This window comes from Vanessa atalanta, chromosome 17 (assembly GCF_905147765.1).
Source record: "Vanessa atalanta chromosome 17, ilVanAtal1.2, whole genome shotgun sequence".
Taxonomy (NCBI): Eukaryota; Metazoa; Arthropoda; class Insecta; order Lepidoptera; family Nymphalidae; genus Vanessa; species Vanessa atalanta.
The window spans coordinates 8,277,550-8,304,526 of record NC_061887.1 but is presented as its reverse complement, the minus strand read 5'-3'; the positions used below and the strand labels follow the sequence as shown (position 1 = coordinate 8,304,526).

Here is a 26,977-nt window from a genome sequence, read left to right as displayed (position 1 = left end):
GAATAATTTAATTTAGAACATACGTGGTAACATAATAAAATACGAAAATCATTATTAGTACGTAAAGGTAATACATTAAATTAAAAAAAATACTGATTGAAATCGTACCTAAGATTAGTACAAATTTTATAAGAAAACTCAATGTAAAAATACAATATTATGAATACAGTCATAGTAATCTTTGGCTACTATTCGTTAGCATATAAAGGTACAAAACAATAGGTTTGGCAAGATTGTTAATGGTACAAAAGGTTACACTTAAATAAGGTTTCCATGAACGGAATACTTGTTGATGTGAATCTATTGAGTATCGGCGCGCACGGCATGACGCTCTCTCCCCGTGAGAACCGTCATGCTCCGTCTGAACCCGCTCTCCCCGATAGTGCGTATACTATATACTACATAGTTATATCTATTAATACAACAACAAGAAAAATATTTTTTTATTTTATTAACAAAACTTATGTTTTTATTAAGTTTTTCTCTAATTTTAGATTTTTTTAATAACAATCAATCTCGATGTTTCACATCGGCAAGCGTTCCGTGTTGGCTACATTTTTTAAATAGTTATTAAAGTTTTATAACAGAGTGTATTGTAGTTGCGTGCAAAACATTTCGCCAATGTCGAGTTTAATGGAGAATTTAGCAGTAAACCGTTAGGATTTTATGAAACTAACGTACATTAATGTTTAGAGTTTTAGTAAGCGTCAGGAGAATTTATCGTTCGATATAATAATTACTGTTATTATAAGGTCTGTAATATATATGCTTGCCGTGGCTTATATATTACTATAATGTTACGTCTTAGTAATTTATTTTTATTTATAATATAATACATTCGAAAATAAAAACATTCGAAAATATTCCGTCACTTATACGTAACTGATAGATTTTCTCACATGGGTTGCATAACCCTAAAGGATTGGAAATTGAAAATGTATATACATTTATTTAGTATTTACATCATTTAAAACACCACAGTATCAGTTTTAAGGCACAGTATATATGTGGCCAAAAACGTGTGGTCGAAGTTCGACCACATCCGATACCTTCATATACATTGAGATATGCGTTTCACTGTTTATTTACGAATGCATACCCTGCTTATAGTTTTTGGTCTATTCAGGTTTTAGTCTATTAGACAGCTAAACATATTTATAAATAATTATTAAAAGTAAAAAATTAAATATCAGTCTATATATCGTCAGGTCTCAGTTGCCTTTCGCCTTCGCAAAGAAATATAAGCATGGCTTTATATAAGAGATATAAGCCTAGCATGCGGCGTTCCCTGTGCGGCCATGAAGACGCGACGCCATAATAGTTGCCAGTTTTTAAATTTTTCAAATTTGGAAGTCCAATGACATCAATCATGGCGGCTTCGTACGTGTACGCTTCGGCGGGAATAACGTTTTGGAATACGTGTAGACATATAACCCCCACTTTGTCGGACCATATGTCGAGGATATGTTGAACTTTTTTATCACCCGACTGTTTGAAATTTTTCTTCCAAAGAATGAGCGCCTGATATAAGTGAGAATACGGTCTTGAGCGTTTACCTGAAGAAAAAAAACAATATTAGTATTTTAAATGCTTATGGTCAAGGCTGAACTCTCTTTGGCGATGGAATTTCCGGGTTCAATAACCGCTCGTGACTTATTTGTTTAGGCCATTCAAATAATTTTCGTGCTGTGTTTTTTCCGTACCGGCCATTGCAAGCATAAATGTCAAAATGGCATAACAACTGATTGCAAATATTTTGAAACGATTTTATTGGTTTGGGCCTTACATTCCTCAAAATGCATGCTTAGTAATGGTCACCATCGTGGACATTTACGCCGTAAAATTTTTTTATCATTCCTCACATCTCCAATGCGAAACCAACCCTGGGAACTATGTTATTATGTCCCTTGCCTTTGTAGTTACACTGGCCCACTCACGCTTCAAACCGAACCGCTGGGTACATACCAACATCTCATCGATATATGATGAGAGGGTGGTACATACTCAGTCGGGCTTGCACAAAGCTACCGCCAAGTGAATAAAACATACAAAATTTTATATCTAAAATACAAATTATATAATAACACTGATTAACATACCTTTTCCAACATAAAAGATTGAATTTATGAAAGTATTCCAGGACGAGTAAGGGTTTTGTCTCCCAGCTTTGGCAGGCAGGTTGGCTGTCACTCTCGGGTCAAGGAGTAGGTATGTAAATGATGTTTTCGCGTTGCCTTCCCGCCATTTTTTGTCTAGTTTCGAGAAATCCGATCTCGCTATGTTTTCAAGTTCGATGTATGGGGATAGATTTTGTATCCAGTCGTCACTTCGGAGTGATTTTTCCAGTTCCACGCTATATGCTTAAAATTTAAGGATTTATTATTTATAAATTAATATATTATAAAAAGATATATAATATATATAAAAGTTTTGAAGCAAAACTTAATATGGAGAATAACTCTGAATAGTTTAAAGCATTACTTTTGTAAATTATTTTGGTTGATATAACTCGAGAGAATTTGTCCAGGATCATAATAAAAATAAATTATATATATATAATATATACCTATACACAAAATCCTAAAAAATACAATGTCAATTCTGACACTGCTATCTACCAAAATGATTACAAACTCTTTGTTCATTCTCATAAAAAATTTTTTGTTCTCAAATTATAAATAGTTAATACAAGGTGTTAATGTAATCATTTTCAACCTATGTATTAAAGTAAAAATAAAATTAGCTTGACAGCTATTAATTTTCTGGTAGATTTTTTTAAAAACAAACCTTTTTTTAGTAAAATTGTGCAATATAAATTTAATAGATATTTATGGGGAAAGTTTATCACAATTCCAAAACAATATAAGTTTTTTTTTACATATTTCACGTAATTAATTTAAAAAATTAAAAAGATTAACAATTAAATAAATAAATAGTAATTAACATTGCGAGCATTAACTATAATTACCTAACCGGATGTTGGTTTAGATTCTATTCTTTCATTCGGACATGTTAAAATCAGTCCAATAAATTAAATATAGTAACTTGTTTTACAAGATACTATATTAGGAATGTTGGGTTCATAACAACATGAAAATATTTTAATACTTACTTTTATTATCACGTTGGACAACAATAGGGTTCTTTTTTAAAGCTTGAAGTTTTTTCAAGTACAACATCTTAGTGTTTTCTTGTATTGGGCCTGGGTTAAAACCTAAACGGACAAGTTCAGCCCTCAGTGTGTTGTTATCATACTCCATTGAGGAAGGAAGAGACGAGGCCACGGATAGAGTTGTCTGATCTGGTGTTTCGGCTGTTTCTTCAACAGGAAGTCTAAAATAAATATTATATATAATTAAAAAGTATTACTTTCAAAATAAACACTTTAAATAAAGGATGGTTCGAAATCCAAAATGATTGCTATTCTTTTGTTTTTATTGAAATGTAACTTTTAAACTTTACATTTACAATAAGGTAATATAATAATAAACCAAGGGTAAGTATCCAGAAATACATAACATGTACTCACACAACAGATGTAATCAGTAACCGCCTTTCAATAAGTACTACGTCTTCTTCCTTATCTTCGTATTTATATTCCTCTTGCACATTAGCTAATACTATACTCCCAGAGAAGTTGCTACTAACACCGCTGCTCGCTGATGATCTCCTGGTATTTGTGCCTAATTTAACATCCTCACCGCAGACATCACTACACGAAGACAGCCATTCATTTGTTTTATTCTGTGCCACGGCCAAAACCCTATCTAAATTAACCTGCGATTCGTCAGTCGATTGACTTTGTGTGTGAGATAGCTTAATTAAGTCATTAGTGGTCGAATTATTTGAGTGATTCTTGCATTTCTTTAAACTCGTCTTGTTATTGTAATTCTTGTGGATAATGCTATTTGGTGAGCCCGGTAGAGAGAAATTCTCGTACACACTTCCACGTCGTATGACATCATTTGTACAATGGCATGATAATCTGGTTTTATCAATTGTTTGTTCTATCGCTCGTATACCACTTATTTCTACACTCCTTTTCGATAAACAAGTCTTAAAAGTGTTTGAAGTCTCGTCTAAATTGTTATTTGTATCGTCGAAGGTTTGTCTGAAATTTGGGTTTCGCCAAGGCTCTGATTCGTTTTCGAGAAGAAATGTCTCCCCAAGTATTGTCGGGTAGAGTTTGTTAATAACTAAACTATTCTGGTCACACCAATCTCGTATCATCTCGGATTTTCTGCTAACTGTTGCGTTGTTCAATTTGTTTTCGTCAACTGGTTCATATTCAGCAACCATTTGGTCTGTAGTCACTCGTATTCGCTCTGGAAATAATGTTTACAGTATTAAAGTAAATTATTAAATTGTGTATTATAAATATTAGGAAACAGTCAGACGGTAGTAGTTTCAATATTATAGCTTTCTATGTAACGTTTTCTTTAAACCGATATTTTTTAACGTCGTTAATTTCAAAACCAGCTAAAAACAAAAGAAATATTATTGACTTCCGCAAGGAATAACATTGTAACTCAGTTTTATGCAATTTTGAGTTATAATCAAAGTACACATTTTTTTTTAAATTAATTCCTTGGCGTATGGATTTTAGCAGTGGAAAAAAATTGTAAGTAAGAGATCACCTGTCGTTATTCATACACGTCATTACTAATATCACAAAAAAATATAAAATATAACAAACATACTTTTGTTCTTGGAAATTAATATATATCTCTTATTAAATAAGCTTGCATTGTAATTATGGGTAGAAGAAGTATCATTTAGTCTGAATTGACATATACTAAGGTTATGTGTATTTAGTTAGGTCATCAACTCACTCAGGGTGGCGTCGTTTTAATAGTCAATAAGGATCAAGGGGTATTTTTGATTAAAAAGCTGGAACGCGATCTCCGATACGATATTTTATTGATGTGGAAATATTTTGAGTCCCGGGAAAAGACATTATTAGGGCTATTTATTCTAATTCATCCTTGAAGGGAGTTAAATGGTATGCTATATGGTTATTGGTTAGGTTAGGTTTTTGGTTTTAATATGATAAACAAACAGGTAGGTATCGATTGTTTAATCTCTATTATATAACAATTTTAGGCAATTGTATAATCATTTTGCACGAAAATTTTACTTTATATTATTTTTTAATTTAGCAACTGAGGCAGTTACTCTATGCAGTTGAGCAATAGAAGTAATAAGTTTCTTCAAGCATGCACAACATAAGAAAATATGAATTGAGAATAAACGGTTACGTTTAAAATTATGCTTTAATGACACTTCAGCTCTAAGTTATACGACGGGAGGTGCGAGAGCATAGACTGAGAGAAGAGTGCGTGCCCGTATTTGCGAACACATGTGCATATCTCCTGCGCAGCTGTCTCCGTTAAGAATACCCAACATGACCTAAATAGATCAGAAAATCATCACCATCATGTTGTTTATCTATAATAATATGTGTACTTATGTCATAAATGTGAAAGTGTAACTATACAAGGGACACACGATCTTAGTTCCCATGTTTGGTGATGTATTGCGATGTAAATAATGATTAAATTTCTTATGGGTAGTGGTGACCACTTACCATCATGTGGCATTTAGCCGTCAGCTTATTACTATAAAAAAACATTATTTTTGATAAAAAATCATTGAAATGTAAAAAATTACTGTTTAGTTATAATTATGATCAAATCAAGTCAAAAAATTATAAAGCTGTATTATGGACCTATGCAGTCGCATAATACTCGATAATACTGATTTATCGACTGCTACATTTATCAATCCGCAACAAATATTTGATAGCAAAAGTTCTATGCTCTAACCGTAATAGCCCACTGGCCGATTTCGGTCAAGCCTACTACTAAACTAAGAGACACAGTAGTTACACAGTAGTGTAAGGCATATAATTGTAGTGCACAAGTGTGTGCACTATTCCCTTAATGAATTCTCAAAATCCGATACGACGGCAATCCGGATCCGTTCTGACACGACCGGACAGGTGTCCGGCGCACGATCAATGATTTTCCGTGCTTTACGAAGCATAATAGAAATCGTTGATAACGTACGTCATACAACATACATATGTCCAATTTCTTACTAATAAAATAAATAAATAAAACTCAAAATTAATATTATTTCATTGGTATGTAATAAACACAGCAACATACGCCTTTGTATACCTTTGTATACCTAGCGATTTATTATATATATTCTGCAAATAAATAGTCGTATTTTCCTCGTTATTTGATATTTGTTTTTTTATAGGTTTGTTGTTAATTAATTTTTACATTTAATTAGGTCGTAAAAAATCTACATATTAATGGGTCATTGTACATTGTTTTTTCATTTTCTAAATAAACACTCATATAAATTAATTCGGTTGTTGGTTAGCTGTGTAATTTAATAAATTCGCGTAGCGTATACGATTCGATGTACCAAGGAAACATAAAATCAAAGAATATACATATAGAGTAGATTTAAAAGCCAAATGTATTATATTTAAAGTTTAAAAATCTTTTTAATAAGAACTTTGCGCTTCCATGTTAATATATTATTAAAAGATATTTAACCCTACGGAACCGTAGCATTTTATCTGAATTAATTTATACGGGCCGGCTAGCCCGTCAGCACATTAAAGTCATGGTAACATGATTTTATTGCTATTTCTAAGAAAATGTCGGCCCCATGTCAAATAAAATGTTGAAAAGATAAACTTGATCACTTTAGGTTGTTTTTTTATTATCTTTACATGGAATAGATCATTCAATTATAATGAACATATTCAATGAGTTAAATTAAAATAAAATACTCATCGATACCCAAGTTTACGTACTCAATCAGTTATTAGTTAATTACAAATATTACGATACACATGATAGTAATATACTAGCCTGTATAGAGCTAGTACCTTTTTTACGGCACAATGTATACGGTTATACATAGGGGTTCAGAAAGCGTTCAAACGTTAGTAAGTTCATAATTATGGCAAACTTCGGGTATTTAAAAACGAATGCGTCTTGGCTATTTCCTTATCATATTGTAAAGAATTAAATTCTACAAAAAAATCACTGAATTTTTTCGCCTGTTCTCAGAATAGAGTATTAATTTTATCGAACCGGAGCGGCGAGCTTTTATTTGACTAACAAAAACTAATGACTCTAAATGTAGTAGAATCATTGTTTTACGTGTGTCTAAGTGACGATTTCTAATTAAAAATAATTGAATCGATTGATTAAAACAATAACGATATATATATACAAAAACATAAATAGTTAAAGATGTTGCGGCAGATGCTGAAGTTAATGGCAGTCGTAAGAAAACCTGCTCGTCATATGCATGGAGCCGGTGCAGCTTGCGACGGCAGCTGCTTGTAATATTAAGATTGAGATCATGGCGAAAAAGGTTAATTTACTTAAATTCAATAAGACAACACCCACACGTTATACATCGTTTCGAATACGGCTAATTTATATAATTAAGAAATTCCTATTCACTGATAACCTATTTAAGTTTTACATTTTATTATATTATGTTTTATAAGAATAAATAAAAGATAAATTCAATAAATATTACCTTTTTAAATTTAGAGTCATTAAAAAAATAATTATTTGAAAGCAGTTTTTGTTTTTTTTTTTTGTTATTATTGTCAATGGAATTAGAAAGCAGTTTTTTTAATCGAGATTTTTTAATACGAAGATCTATAACTTCCGGCTGCTAATGTTTACTTCGGAAAAGTATAATCGTAATGTAGGCGGATACTAGCAATAAAGTTAACTATTATCCTCCCACGGATTGACCTGCGTCAGTTTTAAAGTAACCTTTACTATATATCACCTCCCACAGTTATTACGCAAAATATATTTTATAGTTAAAATATTCAAACATTATTAATTATTTTTCTATATTTAAAACTTTAATATGACATAGTTTATTTAATTTGCATCAATTTTGGCTACATTTAAAAAAAAGATCTTATTTTATACCGAACCAAAAAATATGTTCCATTAAAGATCTTTTGATATCTTGTGATGAGATGAGAATTATCTAGATGATAAAAAGAGTACAGTTCGTATTTGTTGATTTATATGCCGGATGATTAGTAATGCAATTGTATTAAATAAAATTAAATAGTCAGAAAAGAGTAACTGAGTTTATTGCTGGTTCTTCTTCATAGAATCTACATCAGAACCAATAGTTGCTTAAGTTTTATTGAAGTTGCAAAAAGACTCGCAAAAGTCTACATGAACAATGTATGTTGTGATATGATTTGATTCTACATCATGTAATTTTTCCTTACATCTTATATTACTTGTATTTTTTACTATATATATGGCTGCAAGCTACAATTGCGATTGATGAAAAAAAGTAAATTTTAACCAAAGATAAGATATACACCGGGCAAGCACCTCCAAATTTTCGTTTACTAATTCCTGTTTATAATTCAGCACATATTCTATATATGTATCCACATCCTTTCCTCATAAGGAGACTAGGATTGACCGCAACAATGGGACAGTTTTGTTACTGTATTTTATTTTTAAATATTTGTACAAAATTTATAACACCTTATACATTACAAGCTACATGCTGTACTTCCATTTTTAATGTTAAATAATAATAAAATATATTTATGATTTCATTTTATATCATCTAACAATAAAACCTTTACTAAAAGAGTGGATTTTTTTTTAAATCATATACATATAATTTAAAATTCAGTTTTGTCCAAGCTTTCCTATTAACAATCGATGAAACTGGTTATTATACCTTACACATTCTCTTATTAATGCATTCATTTTCCTGTTGCACAATATTTAATGAAATCTTAAAGCAATGTGAATTATGTAATGTTATGTAATTCAATAATAAATTTATATAACTTACCTAAATCGAGAGTATATGCACATTGGGATCCAATGGAGTCATCGCTTAGGTCTACAACATTGTGGAGATAGTCATAGACTTCCCATTGCTGTTCTCTCACAGCATAGTCGAACGCTGAGATACCATCCAAATCACACCTGGATGGGTCACCTCCACAACCCAAAAGCAGCTTTAAATTGTCAACTTTACCCCATATTGCAGCAATGTGAACAGGTGTTACGCCATCATCATTGCTAAAATTATTTCATAACATTAAAAAAAATTGTCTTAGGATTTGTATTATATATTTATTTATTTCATATTATTTACATCATATTTAATATTTATTGGAAAATACAAACGTTTGATTCAATCATTAAAAATAAAAATGTAGATAGTTTTGAAATATTATTTACCTCAAGTTTGGATCTCCACCATGCTTTAAAATAATTTCTGTGCATTCTCTGGACTTATCTAGGTGTTCTATACCAACAGCTAAATGTAACACTCCAATGCCTTTACATGGCAAAATCAAATTTAAATCTACAGAATTATCATTTAAAAAACGTTCCACTGATCTGAAAATGTACAGGAACAATATTAAAAAAAATCCAAAAATATCACTTATATTATATTTCATTATTTTTAATTAAAACTGATAAATACCCTGAATCTCCACTTTGAATTAAGTCGTATAGTTTAAACAACTCTCTATACGTGGTACCCATGATTTTCGCAAATGGAAACTAAATTAAAAGTCTGCGAGCTCGCGACTTGTATGTCTTCATTTCCTGCGGGATTTCCTGTCGCGCTATCACTTTTATTTTTAGATTACGAAATCCAATGTCATTTATAATCTCTAATTGTTATGATATCTGATAAAATAAATTAATAACATAAAAATAACCGAATAACACTGTGCTCACATTTTCGTTTGTTTTTTTCTGTAACTTTTTAAATTAACGTCAGTCACGCGAGACGATTCTTTGTTTATGTTTGTAAGTTCACTGCGTTCCATTTCATGCAAATCTAGTTGTTGTTTTCTTGTTTGTAACAAGAATGATTAAAAATAAAAACTGTAGTTTATAGCATTACATTAGTGTAATTATTTTAGTATATTATCTCAATATACTATATATGTTTTTAAAAGATTTATTTTCAAATATTATACTACAATAATAATTTCGCCTCACGTACAACTGGACCGTAGAACTGAGCACTGTTTAGCAATAAGTTTCAAATTTAACAGAACTCTCAACTTGGGGTCGGGATTGCTTAACTGACTTTGTCTACGGAACTTTTGACGAAATTCAATGCAGAGGTATTTTATTCAGTGAAGAAGCAATTTATTGTTGTGTGGGAGGAACGGTATGTATGTAGAAAGTGTTTAAGTGGCTAATCAAGCATCATCTGCGAGGTTAGTGAACTAAATCCTATTCTTTGAGCGATTTGTATTTAGCCCTTAGCAAGTTTTATTAAGGAAAATTCAAAACTTACTTTTACCGTCCTTTCATATTATCATTTATCATTGACCCATTGAGCAATAATTCTATATTAGGCATTTTATTTAATTTTAATTATAAACACACAAATATTCTGTTATAATATACTAGTACTTTAAGAAGCAGCAGGTACGTATTTTAACGCTTTAACTAAATAAACAGGGTTTCCCAGTGCTAGTGAATTTACGAATACCGGAGTTTCTTATAAAATAAAAATTAAACATAGAATCAGAAACAAACTATAATAAATTAATGGTAATTCAAATGTTGTTATACTTATTTATCAATTTATAAAAATTCTATTAATTTTTATAAATTGATAAATAAGTAATGTTGAGTGATATTAAATGAATGAAGTATAAATAAACAAAAATATTATATTGAATTATTCTGGAACGTCACTAGTGTATCCAGGAACGCATTCACAATTTCACATTAATTTTACACGCGACAATGACAAGCATCGTCATGTTTTGAAAAAAAAAATATGCAGTCAAATTTCATATTATATAAAACAAACTTATTATTGGTCAAGTAGCATTACGCCCATTGTATACAATTTCTTTATATATTTATGAGAGAAACCTGCTATATTATTGTTATAGCTTACATAAAATTTTACAAATTTAGTTTATTCATCAGGATATCGATAACTATATTTTACAATGTTAAGCCAAACAAAACCTAAAGGTTGTTGGCGCTGAAATTACGCCGCACTAAACCAAGCGTGGCGGTTGAGGGTTAAATAGCGCGCATTAATAAGGAGTATATCGATTGACGAGGCGAATCGGAACTCTAGCGTGTAGTTGTGTACATTCGCATTGCCACTACTAGGGTCTTAGTTCGTTGCTACGTTCGGCCAACTGTTACCAGTGTTGCCGTTCTAATTAATTAATTAGAAAAAAATAATTTTTAATGCGATTAATTTCATCGCTTTTTCCAAGCGCGCATTAATAAGGAGTATATCGATTGACGAGGCGAATCGGAACTCTAGCGTGTAGTTGTGTACATTCGCATTGCCACTACTAGGGTCTTAGTTCGTTGCTACGTTCGGCCAACTGTTACCAGTGTTGCCGTTCTAATTAATTAATTAGAAAAAAATAATTTTTAATGCGATTAATTTCATCGCTTTTTCCAAGAATGACATTACTTACTCAAAATTTTTTCACTTGTTAAATATACACTATTTAATATACTTTATTTGGGTTGGGTATATATGGAAACATTTAAAGTCTGAATTTGAATATAACATTTTAATACATTATTATTTAAGATTATTAATCAGTCATTAGCTTAAGAAAATCTTCATTTAGTTCAACATAGATGTCGCTACAGACGTCGACCACAAAGTCTACAAGGGATGGGTATGTGTGGGACTCGCCTTCGCTGAAAGCGCTGTTAAACCCACTAAAAAACCAGCGGTACACAAACTACGTCTTTTCGGGGGACGTCGTGGGGTCGTACCGTGACTGGAGTGGACTTGGAGTATTAAAAAATACCCTCAGATATAGCATCGCTACTGCTGCATAAGAGGTTTAATGTGCTCAAGATGTAGAAAAGCGATAATTCTTGTAATATTATACTTTCCTTACTCTTTTGATGTTATAAATAGATAATTATTTTTACCAAATACAATTAGAGGGATCAATCGTAGTACGATAATAAATATTAAAATTTGGAAAAAAGAAATAAATATATATATAATAAAATCTCAAAGTTACGAAAAACTATATAAATATTTATATATAACTATAACTACACTATTTTATTTATTTTTTTCTACATCAGCGGTTTGCGCAAATTACTGTTTTCAAGTTTTTCACTTGATTGACGGAAGAAGTTTTTGGAATATTTTGAAGTTTTTTAAGTTTCTATAACATAAGGTAAAATTTGAAAAGTACAGAATTGATTTCCATTAAATCATCTTTAAAATAATATGCAAACTATGTTTATTTCGTATACTAACTACTAACAAGGGTATAATAAATAATAATAATCAAAAAGGTCATGGATATTTTTTATAATTCTTGCCTCTGGCCAGATTCCTATAAACAAAATGGCGCTGATGTAATTGAACCCTTAACAGTTTAAGGGTTCAATTACATCATAGAATCTGACACCTCAACATTGCAGCGGCGTTTGCACTGTTGGCGTGGATTGATGTGAAGCTAGTTAATTTGGGTTCTACGTTTCATAATTCGACACAGTACCGTGATACACGCTTTTTAATTTTTTTTTTTTTTATTAATGTAACTAAAATAATTACCAAAATAACACATGTTCGTTTTTTTCTCATTAATTGCAAGTTTGTTTTTTATTTTCGACGCATAGCTAATTTTTCACGGCAGTCTTTTTGGGTGAATGAAAATGAAAACTTATCATTCCAGGGGTTAAATATAATACTGTTAACACAAATAAAATAAACTTAATTAGTATACTTAGGTACCATTTCATGGAACAAGCTGATGTATTTTTTCCTATTTTTATGCTTAAATTAAATATACTTCCTACGTTATTAGGTCGTCTTCGTCCACTTCCTCTTTCTTTCCTAAAAAATAATTAAATCTAATCTTGTAAGATGCGCTCATGACTCTAAGTACAATGCTGATTTTATTGAAGAAATATTAATACGGAGACAAACTGGTAACCCTAATGATCTTTCGCAAATAGAGTTAACTAAAATAATTATTAACACACGTCACCACGGTCACTGTATTAAAGTAATAACAATGCATTTACACACCAATTAATGTAATACATTTTAAGTAATAGCAATATAATAAAAATCTCAATACATAATCGATAATACTTTAATAACATAAATCGATTATTTATGTAATTATAACCGCACATGCTTTTTCGCATATCTAGATAGTAACGGAAGCTAAAGGAAGGACAACCAAATTTTCCTAACTTTGTTTTCTGAGCAGGAACTGCACGGTGAGTAAATTTAGTAAGACCAATAAAGAAATCGATTCCTCCCTCTCGTTGATACTGGTCACTGTTCGATCTACAAAAATCACTTCGTTTGATATGTTTCTGCATTTATGTTTTATAGCTTATATTATTTTGACTTCGCTTCAAATTTTAAAACTAAAAATAAACAAATAAAAAATAGTATGTCGCAAAAGTACTCTTTAGCAGATCAATATTTAAATTTGGAATTTGAAATTAACGAAATAAACATTAACGAAAGAAAGAAACTGAAGTTAGTTGTTTTTATAGCTGAGTCTAAGCTTCGAAAATGAGTCTCGAATCTCTTGACGATTAAGCTATTGCTATTCTAGCCCGATATGGTTTCAGCTAAATTGTATAAATTACAAACTAGAGATAGCAGTACATAAAGAAAATGATAAAGCGATACTGAATTATACATATAACTTGAGAAATTAAAGATTATTTGAACCTTAAGTAAGACGCATATACAGGTAAAAGCAAGACGGGAGAAACATCGTATATATTCTTGCCATAATTTCTTAAAGTGACAACCAAATTGATTGATTGAGATCTGCCAAAACAACACTACTATGAATAATATACCTTTAATAACAAATTACAAAAGACGATGGAAAAGTTTTCTATAGTATATGTGTTACTGTAAAAGCTCGAACTAAGGTAAATCTTAAGATTTTCCAGTAAAACCTAAGATTTACCAACATGAGTTGGTCAATTTAAGTATTTATTATATAGGGATAACTATTTCGGACTTTTACCATTCCAACCTAACCTAACCTAACATGTAAATTATTTACCATAGTTAGAGCCTTTATAGTAACATATGTATACCAAAACTACAATTTCTAAAAGATCTTTAGTATGCTTGTGTATGACGACGTTCGTCGTTTATTGATTCTCAATAATTTAAATTATTATTAAGTATTAACTTTGACATCGAGTGGTATGTTTTTATGAATATATTATTTAGACAAAAATAGACATTCTGTATTTTATTAAGGAATGTTTTAATGACGAAACATATTTCTATAAAGTTTATATTTAAATTTATTATATGAGAAAAATCATGTTTTGCTTCTCTGAAATTTTGAGCACATTTTATAAAAACTTTGTAGAAAATCACACGTCACAACTTACTTATACAAACAAATGAAAATCCATAAGGCAGACTATAAGATAACTTAAGCCAACCTTTGAGATATCGAGAGGAGAATTATTCACGAATGGTACCTCAAGTATAGGTGAACTGCATGACCAAAAGTTATAGTACAATAAATAATTATGTGGGTATTTAAGTGTTGCTATCATTGGCATTATGGTATTTTACAATTTACATAGATGCCGATAGAATCAAAGATCCTTATGAGTCTGTAATTGAATAATTTGCAGCTTACTATAAATCTTGTTTAGGCGTTTTTAGTTAAACAATGCTGTGTCTTCTTTTTATGAATGTAAAATCATTAAAGACAGAAAGAGAGAAATCGGTGTTAAACGAAACATTCACTAAACAACATGTTAGTAAGGGTGTATATTATTAAACATTTACTTTGCAACAAATTTTCAATTCCCGACAAATTTATTACCGCGATGTTGGTTAAAATACTCATGTATTTACGATAGCATAAGTAATGAGATAGTTTAAATAGTCGCCTGCTGAGCTAGTGTCAAAGCATTCTCATGTTATCGCTGCCAGCTGATTATAGAACCATTATATATGAGGACTGTTTGGAAACTACCTACTAATTACTTAGTGTTCAGCAGAATGTACACTTATTATTTTTTATAATATATGTATTAACAATCACCAAAAAGTTTTTATATCATACTTCATACTATTATCAAAGAGGTAAGATTTGTTTGTGTTTTTTTTTTCGGTTTCACACTAAAGTTATTAACCCGATTGATATGGAAGTTTTACATAATTTTATTTAATGTAATTAGCAAAGTATAACACGCACAAAAAGCTTTGTATGAAAATTATTAGGTCTTCAAAATGTCAAGAGTATGTAACTTATATATGTATTACACTAGCGCTTCGCACTTCGCACTTCGCACGGGTGCAATGTTCTATAATACTAAATATACTATAGAATGTCTTACAACGTTAACAGTTTTAAATCTCTAATATAATGGAAAATATTCATTCCTGTTGATGAATGAATATTTTCCAATATTTTTAAGGCACTTAATTGGATAAAGATTAATGCTGTATTTCCTAAAATCGCTTCGAAAATAAGCCATTATTTCTCGTAAAAAGTAAAAGATAAAAAATGGTTATTGTGGGTTATCCCTAAGAGATAGATTTACCTTATAGATAAATCACAGGAAAAAAACAATAAAAAAAAGGGAAAAGTGCTATACACACTTTAGTTTATTTTAATTGCCACAGAGTATTAATCCTTATCGAAATAAATAACGTTATAATTTTAATCGTTTTATGTACATAGATAAATATTGTTGTCAACATTTTGTAATTTGAACCGGTACTCTTAGAAATACTACGATATATTTAAATAGATTAGCACAATACGGGCGAATAGATCGGTTGGTGAATTCCTATATATCATTAGTTAGTTTACTAATATTACGGTGCACTAATCCTTATATTATAACCCGTATTATGGTAAATACATGTTCTATTATTGTAATTTATAATATCTTTACAGATGGGGGTGTTAAACTTGGCCGTTTTTCTCGGACTATTTCCGTTTAATTTGGCGCTTGACAATGGTTTAGCGTTGACCCCGCCGATGGGTTGGCTAACTTGGCAGAGGTTCAGATGTATAACGGATTGTGAAAAATATCCGAATGAATGCATAAGGTAATTTTATTTGGCTTCTTGCAATCCGTTTTAACGAATAATTATTATAAAAAAGTTCATGCGACCTATGAACGGAATGTTTTCGTCATTATTCACAAACGTAAATTGTTATTATATTTTTGTAGGCGTTTGAGTTTTGTTAAGATTTTCAGATATTTTGGAGCCTAATAATATAAATGAAATTATATTAGGGATATTTTTCTCTTATATGTCAAACAATATAAGATCTGTTGTCAAATATTGAACTATACAGTGTACATAACTATTAAACTTATTGATTATCTGATTTTAAATACTATTTATAGTGAAAATCTGATAAAGCGTACCGCAGATCGAATGGTAGACGAAGGCTTTCTAAAGGCAGGCTACAACTACGTAGGTATTGATGATTGCTGGTTGGAGAAAGAGCGTGACGCTCAAGGTCATCTAGTGCCAGACAGGAAACGCTTCCCCAACGGCATGAAGGCTATCGCTGATTATGTACGTAATTATAATATTCATCATTATCTCTAAAATTTAACGTCGGTTAAAATGTTATATAGTTACTTTGAAACATTAGAGCCTTCTCCTATGTATACCATCGTTTAACGCGTCTAATTTTGTCTTGTCTGTACTTTTTATATCGATTTATCGTTGGTCTGGTTGCACACATCGACGCGTCCATCTACTAAAATACTGCCAGTATTTAATACATTTATTTAAATATTAGTACCTATATTAAAAACAAAAAAAAATATTTTTATAATGACCAGTAATTCTGACGTTAACATGCCAGCATACCAGCCATTTATATTTTTCGCATTTTAAGCCTTTACACAAACATTTAGTACCGTAACAATTAACCTACATTTTAACTAGATTAAAATGCAAAAAATAAAAAAAAGTTTACATATTTTTTTCCCAACATTATAACGCATTTTTTTGCATATAAAATGCAATGCACAAAGAAGCCACTAGCGCTCTCTTTTGTTATAATTATGGACAAATTGTCATAACGCTGCCATTTGGTACCCCAACAAGAATGTGACTTAATAATGTCCAATGCCATTGAAAGTGTCAGACAGTTTTATAATTTTTGTGATTCTGAAAACTCGCAAAACCGTTGGTCCTGCGCCTGAAATATATCCTGTCATATCATATTGCCCCATAACGTCCCAGCAGATTGCAGTGAGGGAATAGAAAGGACACATGTGTTAGTGCTCAGACTTGTGCGTGCAATAAATATCTGTGCATTTGGCATCATGAACGCTTTTAGCAAAATATAACAAATTATATCGGGTTAAACCACGCGAGACTTATATGTGGCTTGGTTTTATGTCGCTCTGTGACACGCGTACAGAATTTTTTTATTTAATATTTATACATGCTTAGAAAAGTTAAATATCACAGTCACAATAACAGTTGTTTTTTTTTTGAATATGTGACGTTTCTGATACATAACTTTTTTTTTATGGCATTGGTTGGCGGACGAGCATATGGGCCACCTGATGGTAAGTGGTCACCACCGCCCATAGACAAAGGCGCTGTAAGAAATATTAACCATTCCTTACATCACCTATGCGCCACCAACCTTGGGAACTAAGATTTTATATCCCTTGTGCCTGTGATTACACTGGCTTACTCACCCTTCTAACCGGAACACAACAATACAGAGTACTGTTATTTGGCGGTAGAATATCTGATGAGTGGGTGGTACCTACGCAGACGGGCTTGCACAAAGCCCTACCACCTGCAAAACTAATATCTGTTAAGTGTACTGCACAAGATCTAATTTTTATTTACATTGTAGATATGTATGATATTTAAGTGTTTAATCTATTTTTAATGATTATCTCTGATGAATTTAAACGTATTACATAAAGTATTTTTTCCAGCTTCATGACAGAGGCTTTAAATTTGCACTATACCAGGATTATGGTACTAAAACTTGTATGGGCTACCCTGGCGTTTTAGGACACGAGGCGAGAGACATACAATCTTTTGTGAATTGGGATGTCGACTATATCAAATTGGACGGATGTTACGTAGATAAAGCGAAAATGGACGAAGGCATGTTTAATTGAAATAAGTTGAATAATCTTTTATTAAACATATTATTCTTAAATTGAATACTGGCTGGTTAGCAATATGTCAAATTAGCAAAAGTAATTTGTCTATGGGAAAATGTTTTTGATTAGTACAAGATATATAATAGTTGTCCCGAAGTCTATGGTCTATGTAAGAGTAGGTTCCATGCCAAAAAACTCTGTTATAGTAATTACATATAAGTATAGTAAATAATACTTAGAAATAAATAATAACAGATAAGTGATAGCTATACAGTATACATATATATGTATATGATAAAAAGGCGTAGAGTTAATATATTTTGATTTTCAGACAGAATAGTCGTAAATGTAATTGTATTTAATTAACATAACTTTTTAATATAATGGAATTAAGTAAATGCCGATTTTCTTGTTGGTTCTTCTTGGTAGATTTTACATACCGAAACGCTGGAAGCTTATATTTGATATAATCCTGGTAAATGAAGATTCAAATCTGGTTACACACATCCTTATGTACTTATACTTGAAAAAAGGATTTTTTTATTTCAGTAAGTTTTTTTTGCAGGTTACCCTTATTTTGGTAAACTATTGAACGATTCCGGGCGACCAATTGTTTACTCATGCAGTTGGCCTGCCTATCAAGATAACGTAAGTTAAAGTAAATATTTGTATTAGTCTAGTCATATTGATAAACAACATGTGCTAGAAATACCTATTTATGCAGTTGCATTAATATTTCAAATAAATACGTATTCTGTAATTGTATCCTATTTCATAAAAATAAGTTTAATCGTTTTCCGAACGTTATTCCATTTGTTTTTGGATCGAGGTAAGATTTTCAAGAAACAATATGTATATTTAAATGTAAATGGGAATTTTTTGGCAATTTGATTTTATTCCGACCTTAGAATTAAATAATTAAGTAGGGTTAATAAAGTTAGACAAAAAATAAATAAATATTAAACAATTAACAATTATCATAATCATATCATAATCTTTCTCAAATATTAGACTCATTAGGTATTTAGCTGTGCCTTCACTTTTACCGTTTTGTCGCGGCTTAGAATTACTCGAGCTTAAATAAATAAAAACTAGAAAGAACGCTACATACGACTACTAATTACTCAAGGTATGAATTTTTAAAAACGCCAATGCATACAGGTCTTTATAAATAAACAGAAGCTCAAATATATAATTTTTATATTTATAATTATATATACTTATAAGTATATCATTATATATAAAAGAAAATATAACACCTACAAACTTAAAAACTAGCAGGTAGGTTCCTTATAGGGTGTAGACGTATACGAGGTCTGTTCAAAAGAAAAGGTGAATTTTGAATTTTCTCGGGCAGTGTACACTCGATCATCTTTTTTTTCTTTTTATTATGTTGGTACACATATGTTTCTTATATGTTGACATTATCAGCCATTTTGGATTAGTGGTTTGTTTTTGACAACTGAAAACGTTAGTAGCGTTTTTGTGTGTTCTTCGATTTCTTAATTTTGAAAAAAAAATGGATCAAAGAATCTGTATTAAATTTTGCGTTAAAAACGGAATAAAGTGCTCCAACGCACTTAAAATGTTGACTGTGGCATTTGGCGAGTCTACTTTGTCTCAAAAAAGTGTTTATAAGTGGTACAACCGTTGGATCGTTGTTGAAAGACGTCAACAACGATCCAGATTTGCTCAAAAGGATCATAGCTGGTGACGAAACGTGGGTGTATGGTTATGACGTCGAAACCAAGGCCCAATCATCCCAATGGAAGCGACCAGAAGAACCAAGACCGAAAAAAGCACGTCAAGTTCGTTCAAATGTGAAGGTTTTGCTCACTGTTTTCTTTGATTACAATGGCGTGGTGCATCATGAGTTCTTGCCAACAGGTCGTACAGTTAATAAGGAGTACCACAAGGAAGTTATGCAACGTTTACGTAAAGCAATTCGGCTCAAACGATCGGAATTATGGAAAAAGAAATCATGGATTCTGCATCACGACCAATGCACCAGCTCACACTTCATTGCTTGTTCGTGATTATTTGGCCAAAAACAATACCATAATCATGCCTCAACCACCTTATTCACTAGATTTGGCTCCCTGCGACTTTTTTCTATTCCCAAAACTGAAGAGAACAATGAAAGGAAAGCGTTTTGCTACTATTGATGAGACAAAGTCGGAATCGAAGAACGAGCTAATGGCCATACCGAAAAACGCATTTCAGAAGTGCTTCGAGGATTGGAAGAAGCGCTGGCATAAGTGCTGTATATCTGAGGGGGATTACTTTGAAGGGGACAAAATGGATATTGATGAATAAATAAATACTTTTCAAAAAAAATCAAAATTCACCTTTCCTTTTGAACAAACCTCGTATGTGTATGTGTTTTATCGCGCGGGTAAAGCCGCAGAATCAGCTAGTATTATGTATGTCACCGTAAGATTACAAACATCGTTAGATTACAATCTATCTCGTCAGATTGTAATCTAACGGTTTTTGTAATCTTATGGTGACATATACATATATACGAACAATTAAAGTTTCATTTTATTGTTCATCTAAGATTAATTTTCGAAAATCATTCTAAAATTTGCGTTTGACAATTTTTTTTTAAATTTAAAATGCAATCACTTATCAATTTCTTCGACTGCAATAATGTTTCAAAAATGGAATATTTTATTGTTTCAGCCGCACTACGCGTCTATCGCCAAACATTGCAACTTGTGGCGTAATTGGGATGATATCCAGGATTCGTGGAGTTCACTCAGTACTATTATGACGTGGTTTGGTGATCATCAAGACGAATTTACCAAATATGCTGGGCCTGGACGTTGGAACGATCCTGATATGGTAAGGCTGTTTATAGGTACATGAAATCCAAAATTAGCTCATAGTTGCTTTTTAAGAGGGGCAGATTTTATTTCCTACCCCAGAACTATGGAAATTTGCTGTCCCAAGTGTGTGAAACTTTTAATAATCGATCCATATCGGTAATTTGTTTAGATAATAATAATAATTGCGAATAAGTTAATAATATTATACACGATAGTCAAATCTCGTAAAGTAATAGTCGACGTTGACTATAATAATTATATCACTACAGACGATAATTTACCAGTAGGATGAGTAGAATTGAGTCTTGGGCAAATTGAGGAACATTTTTTTATTATTTGTAGCTAAGATAGCACGAGCATGAAACAAAACTTCTGCCTGAAGTTGGAAATCCCGTATTACAGAATGAAGTATTAAATTCGCCTTAGCGATGATTTTTCCTCCTTACGTTTAATTTTAAGCAAAAATATCAAATTCACAAGTCACGTTAATAGTCGTACATTTAATGCAATCGAAGCCCTACTACTTATATAATAATATTGTGTAGATACTAAAACCTACGAAACGCGCTATAGTCATATTTTGGTATAAGTTTAATGTATATTGATTTAATGATCTTTTCAATTAGGCATTACAAAAATCGTACTTATTTATTAATATAAGATACCTAAAGGTTTCTAAGTGCAATTTCAACGAAAGTTACGGCAGTATAAAAATATTGTCTATACTTGGACAATGTTATGTGTGTAACAGTACATTTTCGCCACTGAGTACTTAAAAATCCACGTGTCCAAATATCGTAACACCGTAAGTCAGTTTCGAAAATTAAACGAGTGAGATACGAAGTGATTTCTCTTCTCACAGAATAGAAGTGCATTACGTCATTGTAAAAAATAAATTGTAATGTTCGAAGTCTTTATTATAAATTTAATTTAATCTAATATACATAAATATATTAGATATTAATTATCTGTTGAATCATATTCAAAAAACGAATGCCATGTCCCGGGAAGGAGATATTAGGTAAACTTAAAAACTTCGCAAAGTCAATAAATGTTTTAAGTTTACCTTTACTCATCGTGTTTGTACAACGATTGTCGCTGTTCGTTTCAAATAGAACTAGTTATTTTTTCGTAATTGAGTGCAATACATAGAGTTTATCAATCCTGTTTTGTTAAACTGTATGTATTTTGTTTTCAAATCTTGTTTAACGTAAACGTAAAGTAACGTAATGTTGATTTGAATGAGATTATATTATCTATGATTTATTATCTATCTCACTTGAGTTCAAAGTCGAAATTTTCAGCCACTTATCGAAAGTATAGTTTTTATCATTATTTGAATATATATAATAATCCGTCTTCTTCTTTCCAATGAAAAATTACAAATGATGGAAAGAGAAAAAATGTTGTAAAACCTGCAATACACTTCTTATTAGCATGGCAGTGTATGTGAAATATGTATTATAAATAGATGACAATCCCAAATTTATAAAACAAAACTAGCAGTGCCATAGGATTTGAAAAAAAAACATTATTTTAACGTAAAATTAATTCATTAGAAAAAAAAAATATTTATATAATGTAAAGGTTACAGGTATTCATCATTCAACACGAATTTTTTGGTAAGAACAAACTCGAAATTGCAGTGCGATTCTGTTCGAAATCCCTTCGTTTCTCACTCGTGAAATATTGACAACCGACTTACAGTGATACGCTATTTTGATACTTGTATCCTATAATTTTCTTAATTATTATAGTCAATATCGTATATCACATTCTGACATTTCAAGTTCGTGTACTGCGGTTAGTTTCGAGTTTCTTGTTACCTAATAGCCTAACCGACCACAAAAAACGTGACATGTCACAAAGTGATAAGTGATATTGACTATAATATAATTATAACCTTTGAAGGATACGCGCATCAAAATAAAGTCCGTCTTTTAATTGTTTTACATAATTGATTCTTAATTTAAGAATACTTTTCTCTAGATTAATTTACAACACAAGCGACTTTGTTTTATACTATATAGATACTATACCCAGGACCGGTTCTACCATATGGCTTTTTAGGTTTCAGCTCCGGGCCCCGTGTATTTAAAGGGGTCCCAGCTAAGCCAAGTCAAAGTCAAAAATAGATGATAGTACGAAAGAATCCATAAATTTATTAAATTAAACAGATCGTATGGTTTAACCCAGTCAATTAATTTAATTCAAGTTTACGTTCAGATATGTTTTAGTTGGGCCCCTAAGTAGTGTTAGTCCAGGGCCCTTAAACTTCGGTCCGGTTGACTATACCTATAGCATAGTGCTATACTATGTATAAATATATTTATACGATTTTTGAAACTTAAATATTTTTCCGTCTCTACTATCGCAGTTGCAATCAATTTTGAATTAAAATTGTTTTTTATTTCAGCTGTTAATAGGTAACTTCGGTCTGTCGTTGGACCAAGCAAAGGTCCAGATGGCGGTGTGGTCAATATTAGCGGCTCCGTTGCTAATGAGCGTAGATTTGGACACTATCCGACCGGAGTTCAAGGAAGTGCTCCTCAATCGAGATATAATTGATATTGATCAAGATTCGTTCGGTCGGCAGGGGTCGCGTGTGTGGAATAAGTCTAAATGTGATGTAAGAGAAATCAATTTCATCATTCCAATTTTAATTATTATATCTTATTAAAGTGTAGTTTTAATTTTTCCTGAAGGGAAATGAGAAATTAACAATTTAATACAAATAATTGTAGTTTCATTATACGCATAAACATGTTTATGATTTTCTTTGTGTTTGTACGTTCAAATGTGTTTATATTATCTGTGTAAATTAGTCATGTATGTGACAGCTATAAATATTGATTTATTATTTTATTGTGTAGGATAAGACAGCTAATGATCTGCTCATAATATTATGTAATTTTAATGACGCCTTGAGCCTCGATAAACTTCATTTTATCAATATAACAAATTTTTAAAATAACATCTTCTCTGTAAATATGTATATTCCAATGGGAGGAGGAGTAAAGATTAACATATCCAATATATTCAATTTGATTTGCTAATTACACTCTTATATAACACACAACAAACAATTGAATGTATCTTTATTTATAGTATAACACAATTCCACTAAAATACTCGTATCCACTATAATTCAAGGTCAATTTTTTTATCTTTACTACTTTTGCCTTTGAAATCGGCAGTAAGTGCAGATAATTTGGGTTATATCTAATAAAATGTTTTTATTTAAAGATTTGGAGGAGGAAGCTGTCAGATGGATCTTACGCATTGGCCTTTGTGAACAGACGCGATGACGGGGCGCCGTATTCTATTAAAGTATCATTTGATTCTATGAAAATTCCAAACCAGGCGTATGAAGTTAAAGTTAGTATCAATAGTCACTATTTATTGTAAGAGGGGTACCTCGTTAGTTTAGTGGCTAGACATAGGGCTGCAGTCCCAAGGTCTTAAATTGGTTCTGCGCATAATAAGAATGAGGGAAAAGAGAGCGCACCTGTGTTTGCTCACACATTAGTGCACAGTAAAATGTCCTGCGTAGTTGGCCAGTCGCCTTTTTTCTGGCCTTTATGAAACTTATAAATCGATTTTGTGATACAATAGTAAAATAATGTGTAGTAAACTATGACAGGATTGAATTAAAAAGTGTTTAATGTTGAAAATAGGTTGGCAGACTGGCAAAATTGTTGCCTGATAGTCCATCAGTCCTTATGGACATTGCGATTTGTACAAAGCCCCTACTATCAAGCAAAAATGCGATATCGGCTAAATTTCAATGTCAAATTTGGGGACAAAAATGTTTTGCATGTAACATCTGTTAAATATTATAAGTATTTTATCTGTGGCGTAGCTTCCATAGGCTAGGCCGGTGCCACCCATCCGTCATATATTCTACTAATGTTCCAGTTTGAAGAGTGAGTTATCCAGTGTAACTACAGGTACAAGGGACATAATAACTTAGTTCCCAAGTTTTGGCATATTGGGCGGTGATGACTGACCATCAGATGGTATTTCATAAAAATAAAAGAATATAAACCGTGGGGGCAAAGGCATTCCCACCCCATGGTACCCCATTCTCACTTAACTGTAGGAAAGGAATAGAAATGAATAAATATGTTGTAACTATAATGCATGTTTAATCGAGATATATGTTATTGATTCGCATTTTTTTAATATATATTACTATGTAATATCATCATAAGAGCGGGTCGCAGTTCACACAGAAATCAATAGCATAGACATACTGCAAAATATATATGCAAGTATTATAAACATAGAACATAACAAATAAAAGTGCGTGCGACTCAAAATACGTCGAAAATATTGAATTTCGCTGTCATCGCGCGTAAGTAATTTTCACTTCATAAAACAAAACCAAAGCACTAAGTCAGTCCAATCGCTAAAACATGGTAATCGTTATCGATTACGTTCGAAACCGGGAAATCACCGCTCAGTTATCATGTGCTTAATTTGTGATAATTTATCTCGTGCTCGTCTGTAAAGGAAAACATTGTAAAGAAACATGCATGTGTAGAATTTTACTGAATTTGTGACATATCTATAAACATGAAACCGTATTGGAGCAACCGTATATCTATAACCTATATATATATAACCGGATAACCGTATCGAATAATATATTATATCTCTAAATATCTTCTCAAAAGAGAACTTTTCTTATATCATTATATTAAAAAACGTTCTTATATATAATGATTACCTAATCGGACAAATACTAAACGCTCATTGGTCGCCTATAGCGTCATTGACTGCCATCGACCAATGAATATTCGGGTGAAGGCAAATTAATTAAACTGACGTTGAAACTACATAGAATATAGTATAATAGGCTCATATAATTAATGTCGGTTTTCTAGGATCTCTATAAAGAGGAAAAGGAACGCTCTTTTGGACCTGAAGGCGAATTTGAAACAAGAGTAAACCCGTCAGGTAAACTATTTATACAAATACTTACTTTTCAAATTTATAATCATTTTATAAGTTGTTATGAAGTACATCATCGTCTTTATAATATTTAAATAAACGTGTCTAAAGTTTGTCATTTAAACGGTCCAATATTATTGGATAATTGTTAACATAAAATTATAACATATCATCGTAATATTATGCTTTCTCGTTTACCTTTTATTCGAGATCGCAGTTGTTTTTATAGATTTATAAACAAAGAAATAAAGTCATCCCTACACCCCGTCACCATTCCCAATGCTTTAGAACTAACAAACCTACCAATGTCGATTTCCCGAAACCATAGCCTATTGATTTTATTAAATGTTGATTTGTGCATTTAACACATCATTCTATCACGCTTTCAAATGGGGTGGTGAATTTATAATAATTTGAAAATACTATACAGCCTTAAAAATACGAGTTAATAATTTAACTTAATTGTTTATTGAGAGTATCCGAACGATATCAAAATTATAATCTTTATTATTTCAGGTGTGAAGTTTTATAAGTTCATCCCGAAGAAATCTAACGAGATCAACAGGACGACGTGAGATATGATAAAGATAAAATGTAGTTCTATTTCTTGATAAAAGGAAATAAATATGATTTTACACACTGGTTAAAGTTATTTCATCATTTTGAATGAATGACGCTATCATTTAACAAATTTTGTTAAGTATTGCGTCATTCCTTTTTTTTAAATAGTTACGGTAAGGGAATTTCTATACTATAAATAATATAATGATTTTCGTTATATATATATAAATAACTACTATGAGCTCAAAAAATTATCAAAATTAAAGCCTTAACTATGGACAAATAAGAATTTACAAAAGGTAATAATGTATAAATCATTACTGCTTGGAACGCTAGGAATGACTAGCAGCATTTCCCCGTTAAATCATAATTCCGATGCTCTGGGCAAAAAAATGAACCAGTCCTGTCACCAGTGGAGGCAATCAGGCGAGGTGTTAT

General features: G+C 31.3%; 2 protein-coding genes across 4 annotated transcripts; one reads left to right on the top strand and one right to left on the bottom strand.

The window, feature by feature from the left end:
• Positions 1–997: 997 nt before the first annotated feature.
• On the bottom strand, positions 998–9,816 carry LOC125070236 (ankyrin repeat and LEM domain-containing protein 1-like). The gene is made up of 7 exons (XM_047680013.1): positions 9,532–9,816; positions 9,282–9,443; positions 8,887–9,119; positions 3,530–4,325; positions 3,113–3,333; positions 2,100–2,360; positions 998–1,556 (listed from the first exon to the last, which is right to left on the bottom strand). Exons 1-7 carry the CDS (start codon positions 9,591–9,593, stop codon positions 1,195–1,197), a joined length of 2,097 nt encoding a protein of 698 aa, XP_047535969.1. The 5' UTR covers positions 9,594–9,816; the 3' UTR covers positions 998–1,194.
• Positions 9,817–14,970: 5,154 nt separating this feature from the next.
• Positions 14,971–26,615, top strand: LOC125070242 (alpha-N-acetylgalactosaminidase-like). Of its 3 annotated transcripts, none has more exons than XM_047680024.1 (10): positions 14,971–15,168; positions 15,989–16,143; positions 16,449–16,623; positions 18,018–18,192; positions 18,757–18,839; positions 20,877–21,038; positions 23,439–23,651; positions 24,269–24,400; positions 25,912–25,984; positions 26,495–26,615. In XM_047680024.1, the coding sequence occupies exons 2-10, from the start codon at positions 15,989–15,991 to the stop codon at positions 26,551–26,553; spliced, it is 1,227 nt and encodes a 408-aa protein (XP_047535980.1). In that variant the 5' UTR covers positions 14,971–15,168; the 3' UTR covers positions 26,554–26,615. The 3 variants fall into 3 exon arrangements, with proteins under 3 accessions (XP_047535980.1, XP_047535981.1, XP_047535982.1); XM_047680025.1 differs by lacking the exon at positions 14,971–15,168 and adding an exon at positions 15,811–15,866; XM_047680026.1 differs by lacking the exon at positions 14,971–15,168 and adding an exon at positions 15,872–15,891.
• Positions 26,616–26,977: the final 362 nt, after the last annotated feature.